General features: G+C 41.5%; 1 protein-coding gene and 1 non-coding gene across 34 annotated transcripts in view; both read left to right on the top strand.

Moving 5' to 3' along the window:
* PBRM1 (polybromo 1) overlaps window positions 1–15,982 on the top strand; it is a 149,618-nt gene extending 133,636 nt beyond the window's left edge. For 15 of the 33 annotated variants that reach the window (XM_032290125.1, XM_032290132.1, XM_032290126.1 and 12 more), the window contains 5 exons: window positions 2,315–2,479; window positions 5,842–5,997; window positions 10,232–10,302; window positions 10,412–10,628; window positions 13,126–13,298. In XM_032290125.1, coding sequence (XP_032146016.1) covers window positions 2,315–2,479; window positions 5,842–5,997; window positions 10,232–10,302; window positions 10,412–10,628; window positions 13,126–13,298 — 782 coding nt within the window. Of the gene's footprint in view, window positions 1–2,314; window positions 2,480–5,841; window positions 5,998–10,231; window positions 10,303–10,411; window positions 10,629–13,125 lie in introns of all 33 variants that reach the window. The other 18 variants (XM_032290148.1, XM_032290146.1, XM_032290145.1 and 15 more) reach the window with 8 other exon arrangements.
* Window positions 8,787–8,890, top strand: LOC116559643. Its single transcript, XR_004272549.1, has one exon. It is a non-coding gene; the product is annotated as a U6 spliceosomal RNA (small nuclear RNA).
* Window positions 15,983–17,537: the final 1,555 nt, after the last annotated feature.

Genomic DNA, 17,537 nt, shown 5'->3' with positions numbered 1-17,537 from the left:
AGTGCAATGGTGCGATCTCGGCTCACTGCAACCTCCACCTCCTGGGTTCAGGCAATTCTCCTGCCTCAGTCTCCTGAGTAGCTGGGATTACAGGCACGCGCCACCATGCCCAGCTAATTTTTTGTATTTTTAGTAGAGACGGGGTTTCACCATGTTGACCAGGATGGTCTCGATCTCTTGACCTCGTGATCCACCCGCCTCGGCCTCCCAAAGTGCTGGGATTACAGGCTTGAGCCACCGCGCCCGGCGAGAACTAATATTTTGAAGAATATTCTTTCAAAAACCCTAGTCAGTTCCATAAGAACCTAGAACTTTGTGGAGCTTTGATATTTCTGACCTTAGTGAAAGTTAAGACCTACTGTACCACTCAGCTGGAGGAGCATTGGAAGCTCACATGGATGTTGCTGAGCAAGCAGCATAGCAGCAGCAGCAAGGCAAATGAAGCCAGTGCTGGGTGGCTGGTTATTTAGAGTGTGGGCAGGAGAGAGATACCTGAAGATACTGTGAAGGTAAAAACACTGGATCAGGAAAAGAGGGAGAGGTGATGGCGTCTGGAACATTCTTCCAAATTCAAAGGGGAGTCTGAAAATGAGTGAGAACCTAATGAGGTGAAGTTATATGATTCAGCAGCATCTACCTGAGACATAAAATCTGAACTTTTCGTGTTCTTTCCCATTGAATTCAAAACCCGAAGTTTGGAGTTTGGGAAGCCAGACCAATACTCAATCCGCAGGCCTTATTTTTTTTGTTTGTTTCTATTTAATTTTTTTTTTTTTTTTTTTTTGCTTTCCCACTTTACTGTGTCATTTATATAATGAAAATACTAGAATTTGAAGTGGGACTTTATATTGATTTTTTTTTTTTTTTTACTGCTAGCTCAAGTAAATAGTTTGTTCAAATGGCCTTCGTCTCTCTCATACTCATCATACAGTCTGTAAACTAGGACAGTCTTAGTGATGATAAGGTTATACAGGCAACTCTGTCACAGCAAAGAGGCCTTTGATTGCTTGACTTTCATATTCTTGCTTTAAAGGAGGACTGGAGCTGTAGCTTCTTGATTCTCTGTAAAGTCATATGACCTCGAGCTATTTTCCCCCTCCTCAAATCAGTGGTGTTGAGTTCCATGTTGGAGGGTTTATGTGTGGCAGTTGGAGTGTGATATCAGGAGTTAGGGCCATAGGTTGCTGGTTCTCTCTGTATCCTTGGACAAGTGACTGCCTGTCTCCCAGCCTCCATTTGCCTATGTGATGAGTGGGGGGGATTTTCTATTTATGAATGGTGAGACAAGAAGCTCTATATGGTGAGAGCTTTAGAAATACAACATTTCAGGAGTTCTTCAGTAGGGGTCCAGTGCACTAGCTCCCAAAAACACTGGAAACATGATCATTGGAGCTGCTGGCTCTGGAGATGCAAACAGAGTTGCTCAGAGCATGGAAGGGGGAAGGTAGCAGGATGTATTCTGCATCCCAGAACTGCCACAGCAAATGCTCTTTTTGCATTTTGAATGAAATAAGAGGGATTCTAGAATTTTCACTGACTTAGGGTAGTTTATGGTCAGTATGGAACTGCTCAGCTTCAGGAAACCTGGTTCTTTCAGTACATTGTCCATTGCTACATACATGTATATATATGTAATTCTCTGCTTCTGTTGATTGTAGCTGGAAATATAATGCATTTTTTTCCCTTGGGGTTTATTAAACATGACTTCTTTGCTTCATTAGAATGTAGAAATTAGTTGTTACCCTAAAACCTTCTGGAGGAGGCAGTCAGCTGCTTTTCCCTTACAGAGTTAATTTTCTTCAGCTGCTAAACCCCATGACACTCATGATGAGTCCTCAAATCTTAGTAAAATTGGGTACAAATAATCAGGAAATACATATAGTAAGTAACAATTGTACCAAAAAATATAATGGGCCATGGAATTGCTTCATGTTGAAATTATAAATAATCTGTAATGCTATTAATACTAGAATAATGGTAGCGCTTCTCATCTTCAGGGTGCCTCGTGAGATTAACCATGGTGGTTATGCTGGTGACGTGTTTACATAAAACCTGTGCTTTCTGAATGTGTGTTGCAGTCTTAACATTCTTGAAATCTTTACAGACCAGTTCTCAAGATGGGATAGGAAAGCTGGACTCTAGGTTACCAAGTGAAATCGGCCCGACTCCTCCTGTGTTGAGACTAGTCATCTACTGTTCCTTCCATTGAGACAGAACTGTTGCCTGTGTTTTTACTAGTCCTGTTGAATGCAATGGATGGTATTTTGAATTCCTGGGTTAAAAACAGAATTGAAAATCTGAAATGCCTTTACAGAGCGGGCAGCTAAAGTTGCTGAGCAGCAGGAGAGAGAGCGAGCAGCACAGCAACAGCAGCCGAGTGCTTCTCCCCGAGCAGGCACCCCTGTGGGGGCTCTCATGGGGGTGGTGCCACCACCAACACCAATGGGGATGCTCAATCAGCAGTTGACACCTGTTGCAGGTAAAAACAGGAGCTAAGACCATTTTTTTCCACTTTAAGAAATTCCTTCATTTTTTTTTTCCTCCAATAAGGAGTAGGCCACAGTCTATTGCCTTTTCTCATGACAGATTCAAAGCTTGAAGTCATCCATGTTGTCCTATATTGCCTTTCCCATACAGGCAATGCCTCCCCTCTGCCCCAGAAATGGGCCCTGGGCCCAACCCTGGGAATTGGTAGGGAGCAGCTCTTCCCTGGCTATGGACATGGTCTGGTGATGTTCTCTACCCCAGACTGCTCTTGATAGAGCACTATAGCAGAAAATATGAAAGTAGACCCTTAATTCTGTTCTAGAGGGACTCCCAAGAGAAAACACAAAACCAATCTTTAGGTGGTGTTGATTTTCCCGTCTCATTCCAGTATTCAGTTTGCCTTGTTCTGCTGCAGCCATCCTTAAAAGACTGACCATTTAAAAGGATTTTTTGACAATGAATTGTAAATCCTTTCTTGGTCACCAATGTGCATGACTGCTAAATAGAATACAAAGTCCTTATTCAATTCATTGTGCCCACTCTGTAATGCTTTTCTCTTTAATTACATTAAACTGCATTTTCTGTTAGTATCCCAGTCACATATTTAAGAAAAAAAAAAAAAATGATGAATGTGGTTTGCCTGTGTGTGTTGTCTCTGGTTCTGGTAGTCATAGCAAATCTGACTCTTCTTGAATTGAATATCTTTGTCTGACATGTCTCCAATGAGAAGCCTGCAGACCACTTCTCGGGCCCCTTCTTTGAGATCTCTCCAAGCCTGGTGAGGTCTGTACCAGCGACCTGTGTTTCTTCTTAAGTCTGACCTTTTCACAGGGAGTCCAAGATAGTGTTGTTCAAGGCAGGCTTGTTGGGATGCTGTTTTTGCTGTTTTTGTTTTTGCTTTTTAAGGAAGAGTAGCATAGGATAACTTTTCCATTGTTGCTCCTAACTTTTGTGATGGCAAGTTCTCAAATGCACTGTCGCTGAACTCAGCAGTTGCACTCGCCAAAGCACATCTGAATCATGGCTTTCGGTACTTTCAGTGTAACTGATGTTGATCTAACAAATCTCATAATCGCCTGCTCTATTCCATGGCCCATTTTGGTTAATGGGGTTCCAGAGGTTTTTAGAAATCAGGCCTTGAACATGGGGACTTTGAAAGTTAGAATTCCCTCATTGACATCCTGTTTTGTTCTATTTGATGTGTGACATTGTGGCACTGTGCCCTTGACTTCAAAACCCAGGACACATTAACAAAATGAATACAAACAGCTAAAAACATTTTTTAAAAAACAGCAGCTGCAGCATTTTAGCTCCCTGTTGGGAAATAACATTATAGAACTCTACGGATGAGGAAGTTGGGCCCTCCAGAAAGCCCCTGCTCCGTTATTTAAGGTATGCTGGCTAGACTCCTGGGCTCTGGGAGTGAAAAGCAAGCATGCTCTACAGTAACCACTCTTTGGTCCTCAGGGGGAATTCTGCAGCTAAGAGGATGATTTTTCATGGTCTTACAGGTTTCTTAGGGCCTGAGTCTTACTTCTTAGCCTGGTTGCTGTCTTGAGACCAGCTTTGCTTACAAGCATTGAAGCTCATTTGAACACATGTGACTGGGATAATAAATGCCAAAGTACAGTTTAATGAAGACAAGCGTCATGTCTTTCAGTTCTTAATAATTTCTTCAACCACAGTCCGTGAAGGCTGCGTTCAGATGGGCTTTTGTAATTGAAAGCAAAGCCTCTTAACATCCTTAAATTTCCCACTTACTTATCCCTAAAAGCTATAACTGGTGGTGTGGTTAAAAGGCAGATTGGTAGCATTGAATCTCATGTTTAAGATGATGGTGTCTGTTCAAAAGTAGTTTTTACTCTCTGAACTCTCATTTAAAAAAAATAATAAAACTCATAATTCTGTTTTATGTATAGAGAGATTACTATTCAAATTTTTGTCATTTGGTTTAAAACATGTAATTGTAAGTTTGTCAGTCAGCTTAGGTATGAATAATGAGGCAGGGTGAATCGATCTCAGAATTTTTAGTAATTTCATAACCTTAAAAGACTAAACTTCTATAAATAAATATCTTTGAAATCTTCAGGGAAAGTCAAAGAGTAAAATTCTCAGAATCTGAAGTTTTCCACTGTTTGACAGAGTCCCTCTACATAGAGTATTTTATAAAAATGAGGTTTGGTACCAGTCCCTCAACCCTCCCTTTGCAAGAAGCTGTGACCAAAGGTGACTGCATTTTGGGGGAGCTTTGTGTTCTTGTTCATAATGATCATTACAAATCCCAGAAAAGTCAAGTTGTTTTTCTTGTTTTTTAAAAAAAAAATGCCATGTGGTTTTAAAGGTCTTTTGTTAGGTCCTTGACAGTTTGAATTTTTTTTCTTACGTTCATTTCTTCTGCCAAAAATACTTGTTTGCTGAAACTTTTTTCTAGCCAGTAGAAAATACTTTGTCATGTATAGGTACACTTTGAAAATAAAGGAATAAAAGCCTCTCTGTTCACAGAAATTGTGTACCTCAAATTAAAATGCTCCCTGTTAAGGTTTATATGAGGACATTTGAGCTTGGAGACTGATGACATTTGGCATTTTCTCATATCAGCAGAGCCTGATTCTCCAGCCATTCCTCCGTAAGGTGTGTGTGTGTAGGCTCTTGAGTGACCTGGGCTTGGTTGGTTTGGGAGGGTTTAGGTTTTATCTTTATCACATTTTTAGATCTAAAGAATGAAATACCATTCACTGTGATGGTTCTTAGAAGCTGTTCCCTGGCTCAAGGCCAAACACAATCCATTCTTACCAGGAGTAGTAAGGCTAGAAAGGAGAAGGAGTAGACGTAGAAGTCTTGAAAAATTCTTGCCCCCAAGCTGGAGAACCATGCTTTGTGATCAGGACTATGCGCCTCATTTCCCTCCATTCCTGTTTCCCCTCATGTGTACCCATGATAGGCATATGAGTGTGGGCAGAGTGGAATGATGGGGTTTATACTATTCAGTTAGAATTGCAGTCGGCAGAACTGGTCATTCTGTTTGAACAGCTTGCAATAATTATGACTTTGGGAAGGCTGTTACTAGCACTTTTTACTATTATTTAACTGAAAACATACAGCTTATTTACCCCAGGGAAAATAACTACAAATAATAGTATACTAAGTACTAATTTATCTCAAAGTGTTGGGTCTCATATTTGTAACTTTTTATTTTGTTCATTATTGCAACAAAATAATTGCACTAATTGCTGTTATATCATGCAGTACTAAGGGTGCTTTATTCATTGGTAGTGCATGTGGGAGGTGGTTGTTATTACTTAGCTCGTGTTGCATGTTAATGATGCATGTCTGAAATTTGTTGTGTCCTTCAAGGCATGATGGGTGGCTATCCGCCAGGCCTTCCACCTTTGCAGGGCCCAGTTGATGGCCTTGTTAGCATGGGCAGCATGCAGCCACTTCACCCTGGGGGGCCTCCACCCCACCATCTTCCGCCAGGTGTGCCTGGCCTCCCAGGCATCCCACCACCGGGTAAGAACTTCATCCTCATTCACTCATTAATCTCATCTTCATATTCTCTTTTTCCTCTTTCAACCAGTTGTTCCAGGAGGCACCCGTGGCTCATTGTGGCCAGGCCTTCCCTCCCTGAGAATCCCAAGGTTGTCAGCAGTGGGGCATGTCCTGTGCATTGAGCAGGTGGCCCAGCACTTATGCCTTTGTGTACCTGGCTGCCTGGCAGCAGCATAGGACACATGGCAGAGGCCAGACTCAGCAAACCAAGGGACAAGAGGCATACTGTATCACCACTCAACTAATGTGACATATCCTCAAAATGCCAGACAGCCTAGAAGGCTGTGCCCTCTTATCAGTGAATGCAGTTTCCCAGATTGCTGGTTCAGAGTGACATATAAAAGCACTTTTTGCTCTTGAGTTGCATTTTTCCCTCTGGTGCAATTCTTATCTCACAGGGTATACAGTACCTGTTCCATCTCCTACTTCTCTCAAGCAGCCTTTCTAAGGAGATTGCAGAACTGCTAATGTAGAACTCTTCAGAAATCTTTCACTCAGTCTGTCTTAGAAACAAAAAGGAGTGAGGGAATGAATTTTCACTGAATTAGTTTTCTGTATGTGAGTTCCTAAGAGGCATGACATATCAGGTGCAGTGGCTTATGCCTGTAATTCCAGCACTTTGAGAGAATGAGGCAGGTGAATCACTTGAGCCCAGGAGTTCAAGACCAGCCTGGACAACCTGGTGAGACCCCATCTCTATAAAAATTAGCCAGGGGTGGTAACATGTACCTATAGTCCCAGCTACTCAGGAGACGGAGGTGGGAGAACTATCTGAGCCCAGGGAAACTGAGGCCATAGTGAGTGGTGATCGCACCATTGCACTCCAGCCTGAACCACAGAGTAAGACCCTGTCTCAAAAAAAAAAAAAAAAAAAAACCTGACATTAAAGAACAGCCTAGTCTACCCTCCTAGCTGTAGATATTGGTTTGTCTGTCAACAGAAACTTAGAAGTTCTTTCATATAGAAATACATAAATGGAGGCCGGGCGTAGTGGCTCATACCTGTAATCCCAGCACTTTGGGAGGCCGAGGCAGGCAGATCACGAGGTCAAGAGATCGAGACCATCCTGGCCAACGTGGTAAAACCCTGTCTCTACTAAAAATACAAAAAAATTAGCCAGGCATGGTGGTGCGCGCTTGTAGTCCCAGCTACTTGGGAGACTGAGACGGAAGAATTACTTGAACCAAGAGGCAGAGGTTGCAGTGAGGCCAGATTGCACCACTGTACCACTCCAGCCTTGGCAGAGTGAGACTTCGTTTCAAAAAAAAAAAAAAAAAAGAAATATATAAATGGAGTCCAGAAATAGCTACATTCATTTTCACTTTATAATGAATTAGCAAGTTGAAAATTATTTTGAAGAAAAATGAAATCACATGTTCCCATATTAATTGCCATCATATGCAAAAGAACTCTTAGCTATAATCTGGATGGAGGGAATGTGACCTTTGGAAGACTTGGAAAGCATTTGGTCCATTACCTAAAACATCAGCTAAGGACCCAAACCAGATGGTAAAATGTGGGTGGAAACTTGTTAAACTTGCATATACCTGTGTTGGACCTACCAGCGATAGGGTTTTGGAGGGTACCAAATGATGCTTTGGAGGGTGCATCCAGCAGTGTGCAGGGTGAGCAAACTTCGTGGCCTGATCTGGAGCCTCCAGCCACACTCTTTGTGAGTGTTGCTTAGAATAATGGCCATAATTCCACAGAAGCATTTGCTCCACGTGTTCCCAGAGAAGGAAATGTTTGTAGAGTTAGGTGCTTCATGTGAAAACAGTGAACTGTGTGTGAATTGCTGTTGCAGTAGGAGTCAGTCATAAGATGAATGTTCCCATGTGGCAGGCAGACTTGGCCTTAATTCTTTGCCCTCTCACCTTGACACAGGGTATCACTGAGTCAGTAAGACCAGGCTGGAGTTGACACCTTCTAGGTACACTTAGTCTAACCATGACTTAGAGCCATGTCTAAGGCCAGTACCCTCTAGGTTGCAGATGTCTTTTGGTGGATGTTGGGGCATAGCTGTCTTCCTTTCCCTTTTCCTGAAATTCTAAATTGAATTTGAGAGAAGCCCAACACACCTGCTTAGAATTGAAGAGACAGGGTCAGGCGCGGTGACCCAGCTCCTGTAATTCCAGCACTTTGGGAGGCCAAGGTGGGAGGATTGATTGAGCCCAGGAGTTCAAGACCATTGGGCAACATGATGAAACCCCATGTCTATTTTTATTTAATTTTAAGAAAGAAAGAATTGAGGAGACAGGGAAGACCCCCTCTTAGTGCCTACAAATGCACGTCTGAACAGGCTTAGAGGAGTGGGGGATTCAGTGAGCTCTTCCGGTGACTCAGCTCACATTCTCACCCCCTGCCCCAGCATGCCATTTGTAAAGAGAGGAAGCAGAAGAGTTTGCTGACTTGTTTTTGCTGCCCTGCAAAGCAATGATACAGGTATTTTAGGGAGCCACACCATGTTGTGGAGTCTGAGGTGGGTGAGTGTCCCAGGGCACAGGGAGGTGATAGGCACAGAGGTTAATAATATATTGCTGGAGCAGCAGCTTACCCACCACAACCTCTTCATGAAGCTCTTCATTCACGAATAATCATCAGGATCCTTCTTTGGTGATCCAGGTGCACTTCAGGATACTTAGAATATAAAACTTCCTGCTTTTTAAACAGCTTTCTTACTTGTTATTTTCTAACAAATAAGAGGCTCTCTTATGCTTCCTGGAAGTGGCATTTAACAGTTCTGAACCTTAGTGCTCACTTCAGTAGCATATACACTAAAACTGGAACAATTCAGAGATTAGCGTGGCCCCTGCACAAAGATGACATGCAAATTCATGAAACATTTCTGAACTTAAGAATGATGAGCTGCTTCTGCCTGGACAGAATATCATGATCTTTAATCCAGAGGGACTATACACTATGAAGTTACCTCCTCTCGATCCTTCTACACAGCCAGCAGGATTTGTTTACATTTTCAAGAACACTTCACCACAGTTGTAGTTTAATTTATTTTTAATTAACTGGGTTCCTTGCCTATTTCTGTATTTTATCAGAATAGCAAATATGTGCCCTGAAATAAAAAAACCTTGGACACTAAATTTAGGACATCTCGTTATTATCAACTAGTGCCTGTGAGACAACAATTGCTCATGAGCATTCACTGAGGGAAGCTTACAAAATTATCAGAGACATAGAACAAATATAGTAGGGCCATGAAGTCTCTCTTTCCTTTGTCATTTTGCATATAAAATCATAGCAACAAGGTTACTTCACTTCAGATCATTCCTTTTTTTTTTTTTTTTTTTTTTTTTGAGATGGAGTCTTACTCTGTTGCCCAGGTTGGAGTGCAGTGGCAGGATCTCGGCTCACTGCAACCTCCACCTCCCAGGTTCCAGCGATTCTTCTGCCTCAGCCTCCTAAGTAGCTGGGATTACAGGTGCACACCACCACCACCAGCTAATTTTTGTATTTTTAGTAGAGATGGGGTTACACTATGTTGGCCAGGCAGGTCTTCAACTCCTGACCTCATGATCCGCCCACCTCGGCCTCCCAAAGTGCTGGGATTACAGGTGTGAGCCACTGCACCTGGCCCTTCAGATGATTCCTTTTCAGAGTGATACTCTATCAGATTGAGGTGTTCTCTCTCTGCCAACACTAGTGACTCCAGTTAGAACTAGCTGCTGGTGGTCTGGAAGGGGATAGCAAGGCTGTGCCTTCAGCCTTCACAAAGCTTATTTAACTATGCACTTCCACAGCCTCTTCCCTTGTGTCCCTACTATCCTAGCACATTGCTTACTGCTGAGCCTGATTCCAGTGTCATTCCTGCTGAAATTAAATACAGGCTTCAATTGCAGGAGAATGTGTTATCAGAAGAAAAACACCTTCAACGTAGGGGAATATTCTGACAATAGCTTACCTAGAGAAATACTACAATTTTATGCAGGGTTCAAATCATTTCTAAGCCATAATTGATGTACATCTGCAGATTGTTCTAGTATTATACTTTTAAGTACCTAGAAACAAAAGAACTTTCTATTAACGTCCTGTTGGGGTGCTTAGGATTCCTAGCCACAAAGATTCAAGGGCAGAGGTACATAGGTTTGAATTATGAATGGCATCACTTCTTATCAGACAGTAGTTTTTTAGTCATTTCAACCCAGAGCCTCTAACTGTGCCATTGCATTCTGAATTATAGGTGTGATGAACCAAGGAGTGGCCCCTATGGTAGGGACTCCAGCACCAGGTGGAAGTCCATATGGACAACAGGTGAGCCTCCCAGTTTGATTTTCTAGGACTTGACAGAATTCCAGTTATCCTCCTCAGAACATGTGCAGAGTATCTTTTTGCCTCACCATGTGACCCTGTGCTCTTTCAGGTGGGAGTTTTGGGGCCTCCTGGGCAGCAGGCACCACCTCCATATCCCAGCCCACATCCAGCCGGACCCCCCGTCATACAGCAGCCAACAACACCCATGTTTGTAGCTCCCCCACCAAAGACCCAGCGGCTTCTTCACTCAGAGGCCTACCTGAAATACATTGAAGGACTCAGTGCCGAGTCCAACAGCATTAGCAAGTGGGATCAGACACTGGCAGGTAAGGAGATTCCTTCTAAATAAGCCTTTGTGAAATATATGCTTCCTTAAAGCTGTCTCACTGCTATTAGTATATTATTTCATACAATAAACATCCCTTTTTCTTACATAGTTAAATTGTATATTTCATAGAATGATTTGGAGTTTCTTTGCATGTTGACATCACACACAGAAAAGGGTTTGTTTTTTGTTTGTTTTTTAGATGAAGTCTCTTGTCACCCAGGCTGGAGTGCAGTGGTGCAATCTCAACTCACTACAACCTCCACCTCCTGGGTTCAAGTAATTCTCCTGCCTCAGCCTCCCGGGTAGCGGGGATTACAGGCATGCACCACCATGCCCGGCTAATTTTTGCATTTTTAATAGAGATGGGGTTGCAGCATATCAGCCAGGCTGGTCTCAAACTCTTGACCTCAAGTGATCTGCCTGCCTCCCAAAGTGCTGGGATTATAGGGGGTGAGTCACTTGTGCCCAGCCTGAAAATGGTTTTTGGGGTTTTTTTAATTGTTTTTTGAGACAGTCTTACTGTATCGCCCAGGCTGGAGTGCAGTAGTGCAGTCTCGGCTCACTGCAACCTCTGATCCCTGGGTTCAAGCAATTCTTTTTTTTTTTTTAATCAAACAGCGTAAGAAGATCAAGCAATTCTTGTGCCTCAGCCTCCTGAGCAGCTGGAATTACAGGCGCTTGCCACCACACCCGACTAATTTTTGTTATTTTTGGTGAAGACGGGGTTTCGCCATTTTGGCCAGGCTGGTCTCAAACTCCTGACCCCAGGTGATCCACTCACCTTGGCCTCCCAAAGTGTTTGGATTATAGGCATGAGCCACCACATCTGGCCTGAAAAAAAAAATTTTTTTTTTTTTTTGCCAAATTTCAAAGCCTAGTTTTCTCATAAACATCCCTGCCATCTTTTTAAGTATATTTTTATTTTTTTCCGGGTGTTTGAACATTAGTATAGATGCATTTGGGTAAATTAAAAATTATTGCCCAGGCACAGTGGCTCCCACTTTGGGAGGCTTAACTGGACAGATCACTTGAGCTCAGGAGTTTGAGACCAGCCTGGGCAACATGGCGAAACCATGTCTCTACAAAAAAATTTAAAACTTTGCCAGATGAGGGCTGGGAGCAGTGGTTCACCCCTTTAATCCCAGCACTTTGGGAGGTTGAGGCAGGCAGATCACTTAAGGTCAGGAGATCAAGACCAGCCTGGCCAACATGGTGAAATCTCGTCTCTACTAAAACATAAAAATTAGCCAGACGTGGTGGCAAGTGCCTGTAATCCTAGCTACTTGGCAGTCTGAGGCATGAGAATCCCTTAAACCCAGGAGGTGGAGGTTGCAATGAGCCAAGATTGCACCACTGCACTCCAGCCTGGGCAACAGAATAAGACTCTGTCTCAAATAAAGAAAACTATTTTACCTCAGTTTAACAAAAGGAAAAAAATATTAGAAACCTATTAGGCTCTTCATTTAGTTCAACATACTTAATGTATTTTCAGTAAAGTACTGAAGTACTTGTGTAGTTTATGGAGAGAAGTTTACAAGTTTCTACTTGTTCTTGATTTCTAAACCAACTTTGGTAATTTCATTTCTTTTCCCTTTCTTCACATGTTTACCTTTTTAGGAATTTTTTTTTTTTTTTTTTTTTTTTTTTTTTGAGAGGGAGTTTCGCTCTTGTTACCCAGGCTAGAGTGCAATGGCACGATCTCGGCTCACCACAACCTCCGCCTCCTGGGCTCAGGCAATTCTCCTGCCTCAGCCTCCTGAGTAGCTGGGATTACAGGCACGTGCCACCATGCCCAGCTAATTTTTTGTATTTTTTTTAGTAGAGACGGGGTTTCACCATGTTGACCAGGATGGTCTCGATCTCTTGACCTCGTGATCCACCCGCCTCAGCCTCCCAAAGTGCTGGGATTACAGGCTTGAGCCACTGCGCCCAGCCTTTTTAGGAATTTTTGTTAACATTGAAGTAATTATTAAATATCAGGGATGCCTACAAAAAAATATTAATGATCATGCCAGGAGCGGTGGCTTATGCCTGTAATCCCAGCACTTTGGGAAGCCAAGGTGGGCAGATCACCTGAGGTCAGGAATTTGAGACCAGCCTGGCCAACATGGTGAAACCCTGTCTTTACTAAAAATACAGAAATAAGCCGGGCATGGTGGCATGTACCTGTAATCCCAGCTACTCGTGGGAGGCTGAGGCAGGAGAATCGCTTGAACCCAGGAGGTAGAGGTTGCAGTGAGCAAGATCTTGCCACTGTACTCTAGCCTGGGCAGCAGAGCGAGACTCCATTTCATATATATATATGAGATCAGATCTTTTACTGCCTAGTAAAATGATATAAGAAATGGGCCTGGAAATATTCTGCAGCTAAAATTTGTAATATTTAATAAATATTAAATATTTTGTGTTTCAGTAAGTCTATCAGACCTTAGAACTGAGGGAAATTTTGTCAACTTAAAATTCCATTTTCTATCTCTTTGTACTTTAATTTTCAGCTCGAAGACGTGATGTCCATTTGTCAAAAGAACAGGAGAGCCGCCTACCCTCTCACTGGCTGAAAAGCAAAGGGGCCCACACCACCATGGCAGATGCCCTCTGGCGCCTTCGAGATTTGATGCTCCGGGACACCCTCAACATTCGCCAAGCATACAACCTAGAAAACGTTTAATCACATAATTACGTTTCTTTTTTATAGAAGCATAAAGAGTTGTGGAACAGTAGCCATTTTAGTTACTGGGGGTGGGGGGAAGGAACAAAGGATAATTTTTATTGCATTTTACTGTACATCACAAGGCCATTTTTATATAAGGACACTTTTAATAAGCTATTTCAATTTGTTTTTGTTATATTAAGTTGACTTTATCAAATACACAAAGATTTTTTTGCATATGTTTCCTTAGTTTAAAACCAGTTTCATAATTGGTTGTATATGTAGACTTGGAGTTTTATCTTTTTACTTGTTGCCATGGAACTGAAACCATTAGAGGTTTTGTCTTGGCTTGGGGTTTTTGGTTTTTTTTTTTTTTTTTTGGTTTTGGGTTTTTTTATATATATAAAAGAACAAAATGAACAAAAAAAAAGTACACACACACACACGAGTTTACAGATTAGTTTAAATTGATAATGAAATGTGAAGTTTGTCCTAGTTTACATCTTAGAGAGGGGAGTGTACTTGTGTTTGTTTCATGTGCCTGAATATCTTAAGCCACTTTCTGCAAAAGCTGTGTCTTACAGCTGAAGTGCATTCTTTGAAAGGTGGTTATTTAAGTTTTAGACATTTGATAGACATGGCACATTTGGTCTGTTAACTCAGAGGCTCACTACAGAAATCTGTAATCAGTGCTGTGCATCTGTCTGCAGATAATATGCCTCCTGCACACCAGGAGGGGAAAAAGCACCTTTTCTTGTGCTGAATTAGGCACCTATGAGGTAGACGATGGTGTCAGTGATTTTTGCAGAACATGTGCACAACCCTGAGGTATATTTAGTCTCAGCAGGTACGTTTAAGGGTATTTTGATCTATTTATAATGAATTCACAATGTATGCCTATAAATACCAGATGATTTAAAATTTTAAACCTGTTACATTGAAGTTCATCTTGAAGAAAGCATTAAGGTATGCATCGAGGTGATTTATTTTTAAACATAACACCTAACCTAACTTGGGGAAGTGAATGTGTAACTAGATATGAGCTGTATAAGAAGCATAATTGTGAATGGGTAGATTGCTTTCTTATACTACAAGTATGTTTTAGTATTCTTTATTTCCTTATTATCAGATGTGTTTTTTTTTTTTTAAGTTTCAACGTTGTTGTAATTCTCAACCAGAAATTTAATACTTTCTAAAATATTTTTAAAATTTAGCTTGTGCTTTTGAATTGCAGAAGGGAATCATAATTTAATAAAATGCTCATTAGAAGGACCATTACAGATCCCAGACACTTGGGTTTGGTGACCCTCTTTCTTATATGACCCTAGAATAAACATTTGAAGGCAGCATAGGATGGCAGACAGTAGGAACACTGTTTCACTTAGCGGCATGTTTTTGAAACCTGCTTTATTACTGGGTGGTTGCCATTGTGGCAGAGCTTCCACTTCTGTTTATAAGCTGAGAGTCACTCTCAGAGGATGCTTTTTTCCTTTTAATCTGCTATGAATCAATACCCAGATGTTTAATTACTGTACTTATTAAATCATGAGGGCAAAAGAGTGTAGAATGGAAAAAAGTCTCTTGTATCTAGATACTTTAAATACAGGAGGCCCTTTAACTTAATTGCCTTTAGTCAACCACTGGATTTCAATTTGCATCAAGTATTTTAAATAATTTTGAATTTTAAAAAATGTATTGCAGTAGTGTGTCAGTACCTTACTGTTAAACTGAGTCAGATAAATCTTCAGTTCCTGGTTATTTGGGCAGTTGAATCATCATGGACTGTATAATGCAATCAGATTATTTTGTTTCTAGACATCCTTGAATTACACCAAAGAACATGAAATTTAGTTGTGGTTAAATTATTTATTTATTTCATGCATTCATTTTATTTCCCTTTAAGGTCTGGATGAGACTTCTTTGGGGAGCCTCTGAAAAAAACTCTTCACTGGGGGCCACGTGGGTCATTAGAAGCCTCCAGGCTCCTTCCCAGTGCCTAGAGGTGCTGTAGGAAACAGAGATCCAGCCAGGGGCTTCCCTAAGGCAGTGCGGCACTGGCCCAGGGCATAACTAGACAGGCCCTAATTAAGTTAAAAAAAAAAAAAAAGGCCTATATATTTATTTTAGAATCATGTCTTTCTGTATATTAACTTGGAGGATATCCATTAATATTTAGGATATAAGATTTGAGGTCAGCCATCTTCAAAAAAGAAAAACCAAAAAAAAAAAATTCTGACTTAAGAAAGTACAAGTAAACTATACATCTTTTTTTCATAAGTTTTAGGAACTAGTAACATGGCTTAGAAAGTATAATGGACTAAATGTTTTCAAAATGTAAGTTCCTGTGGAGAATTGTTTATATTTCGGGTGGGGGGACGGAGGGGAAACTATAGGTTTAAAATAGTATGTTTGTCAGCCAACTGATTTAAAAGGCCTTTAACTGTTTTTTTTTTTAAAACGCACTCTTCCCTTCCTATGAGGAAGAATTGAGGGGGGCACTTATTTCTGTAAAATCCCCAAATTGGTGTTGATGACTTTTGAGCTTGAATGTTTTCAGACCTGATTAAAACTTGGTTTATTCTAATTTCTGTATCATATCATCTGAGGTTTACGTGGTAACTAGTCTTATAACATGTATGTATCATTTTTTGTTGTTCATCTAAAGCTTTTTAATCCAAATAAAAATGGAGTTTGCAAAGTGATTTGGATTAACCAGGTTTGGTTGTTCTGTTAGTTGTGTCAGATGTTAGTTTCAAGCAGATTTAACTCCTGCAAGCCCTGATCTCATGCTGACACGGATGTGGCTAACAATTTAAGAGAATAAAGCTCCACAGGTGGAGAAGAAAGGCAGTGTCCAGACCCCTGGTTCAGGGCTCAGGCCACTTTAACACAGCCAAATGTACTCAGACTGCAGCCTGAAGTGCCCCACACCACACCTCAGGCTGGCAGTCAAGGAATTCCTAACATGTCCCAGCATGAGCAGAAATGCAGGTTGAAGTTAAAATTGGAGAGTTACTGAGGGCAGAAAGTATCATAAAGCAGTGTAGCCCACTTCAAATAGCTTTTCTGTGGCCAGAAGAAACAGGTGGCCCAGGTATCTTTAACATCTTTATAAGCTCTTAAAACATGACCACGCTTTTAGTAGAAAGTGTTGGTAAAATCAACCAACTGTTTTCCTCTAATATCACTTTGCAAATCCCTGTGGTTCTGTTCTCCTGGATTTAGGATAGTACTGGCATATGTGCCCCGGAGCATATTTTGAATAATCAGTTGCTGTATAGCTAGACATCCCATCTGAACACTGAGCAAATACTGCTATTACCCTGTTCCTTTTTTCTTCTTCTTCCTTTTAGGCAGAACGTCACTCTGTCACCCAGGCTGGAATGCAGTGGTGCGATCTCGGCTCACTGCAGCCTCCACCTCCCCGGTTCAAGCAGTTCTCATGCCACAGCCACCTGAGTAGCTGGGACTACAGGCATGTGCCATCATACCTGACTAATTTTTGTATTTTAGTAGAGACAGGGTTTCTCTATATTGACCAGGCTGGTTTAGAACTTCTGGCCTCAAATGATCTGCTGCCTCAATCCAAAGTGCTAGGATTATAGGTGTGAGCCACCACACCTGGCCTACTGTGTTCCTTTTTAGCCTGGAAGTATGCTAGGTCAGCTGAATGAAAGTTCAGAATTAAACAAATTAATGGACTGTCCTTGTTCCCTGTTTTAGCTATTTCATGGTATTTATATCTTGCATATTGCACATAAATTAGACAAACTCCAGATTTAATACATGCGTGAAGATGAAGCACTGATATGCTTTACTAGGGAGATAAGTTACTTTGGAAAACACAAGGTCCAAGAGCTTTTTTTTTTTTTTTGAGGTGGAGTCTCACTCTGTCGCCAGGTTGGTGTGCAGTGGTGCGAGCTCAGCTCTCTGCAACCTCCACCTCCTGGGTTCAAAGGATTATACTGCCTCAGGTTCCTGAGGAGCTGGGACTACAGGCACGCGCCACCACGCCCAGCTAATTTTTGTTTTAGTAGAGACGGTTTTACCATGTTGGCCAGGATGGTCTTGATTTCTCCACCTCGTGATCCGCCCACCTTGGCCTCCCAAAGTGCTGGGATGACAGGCGTGAGCCACTGCACCAGGCTCAAGAGTATATATATTTTTTTAAAGAGTTAATTCAGTGTGAAAAATTTAAACACATGCAAAAAATGGAGATTAAGTATCACATCAAGGATTTAGGGAAGATTTCCAAAA

The sequence above is a fragment of the Sapajus apella genome, unplaced genomic scaffold, assembly GCF_009761245.1.
Source record: "Sapajus apella isolate SASKATOON/1434 unplaced genomic scaffold, GSC_monkey_1.0 scaffold23, whole genome shotgun sequence".
NCBI classification, from domain to species: Eukaryota; Metazoa; Chordata; class Mammalia; order Primates; family Cebidae; genus Sapajus; species Sapajus apella.
The sequence above is the reverse complement of the archived record's forward strand: the minus strand, read 5'-3'. Positions and strand labels throughout refer to the sequence as shown.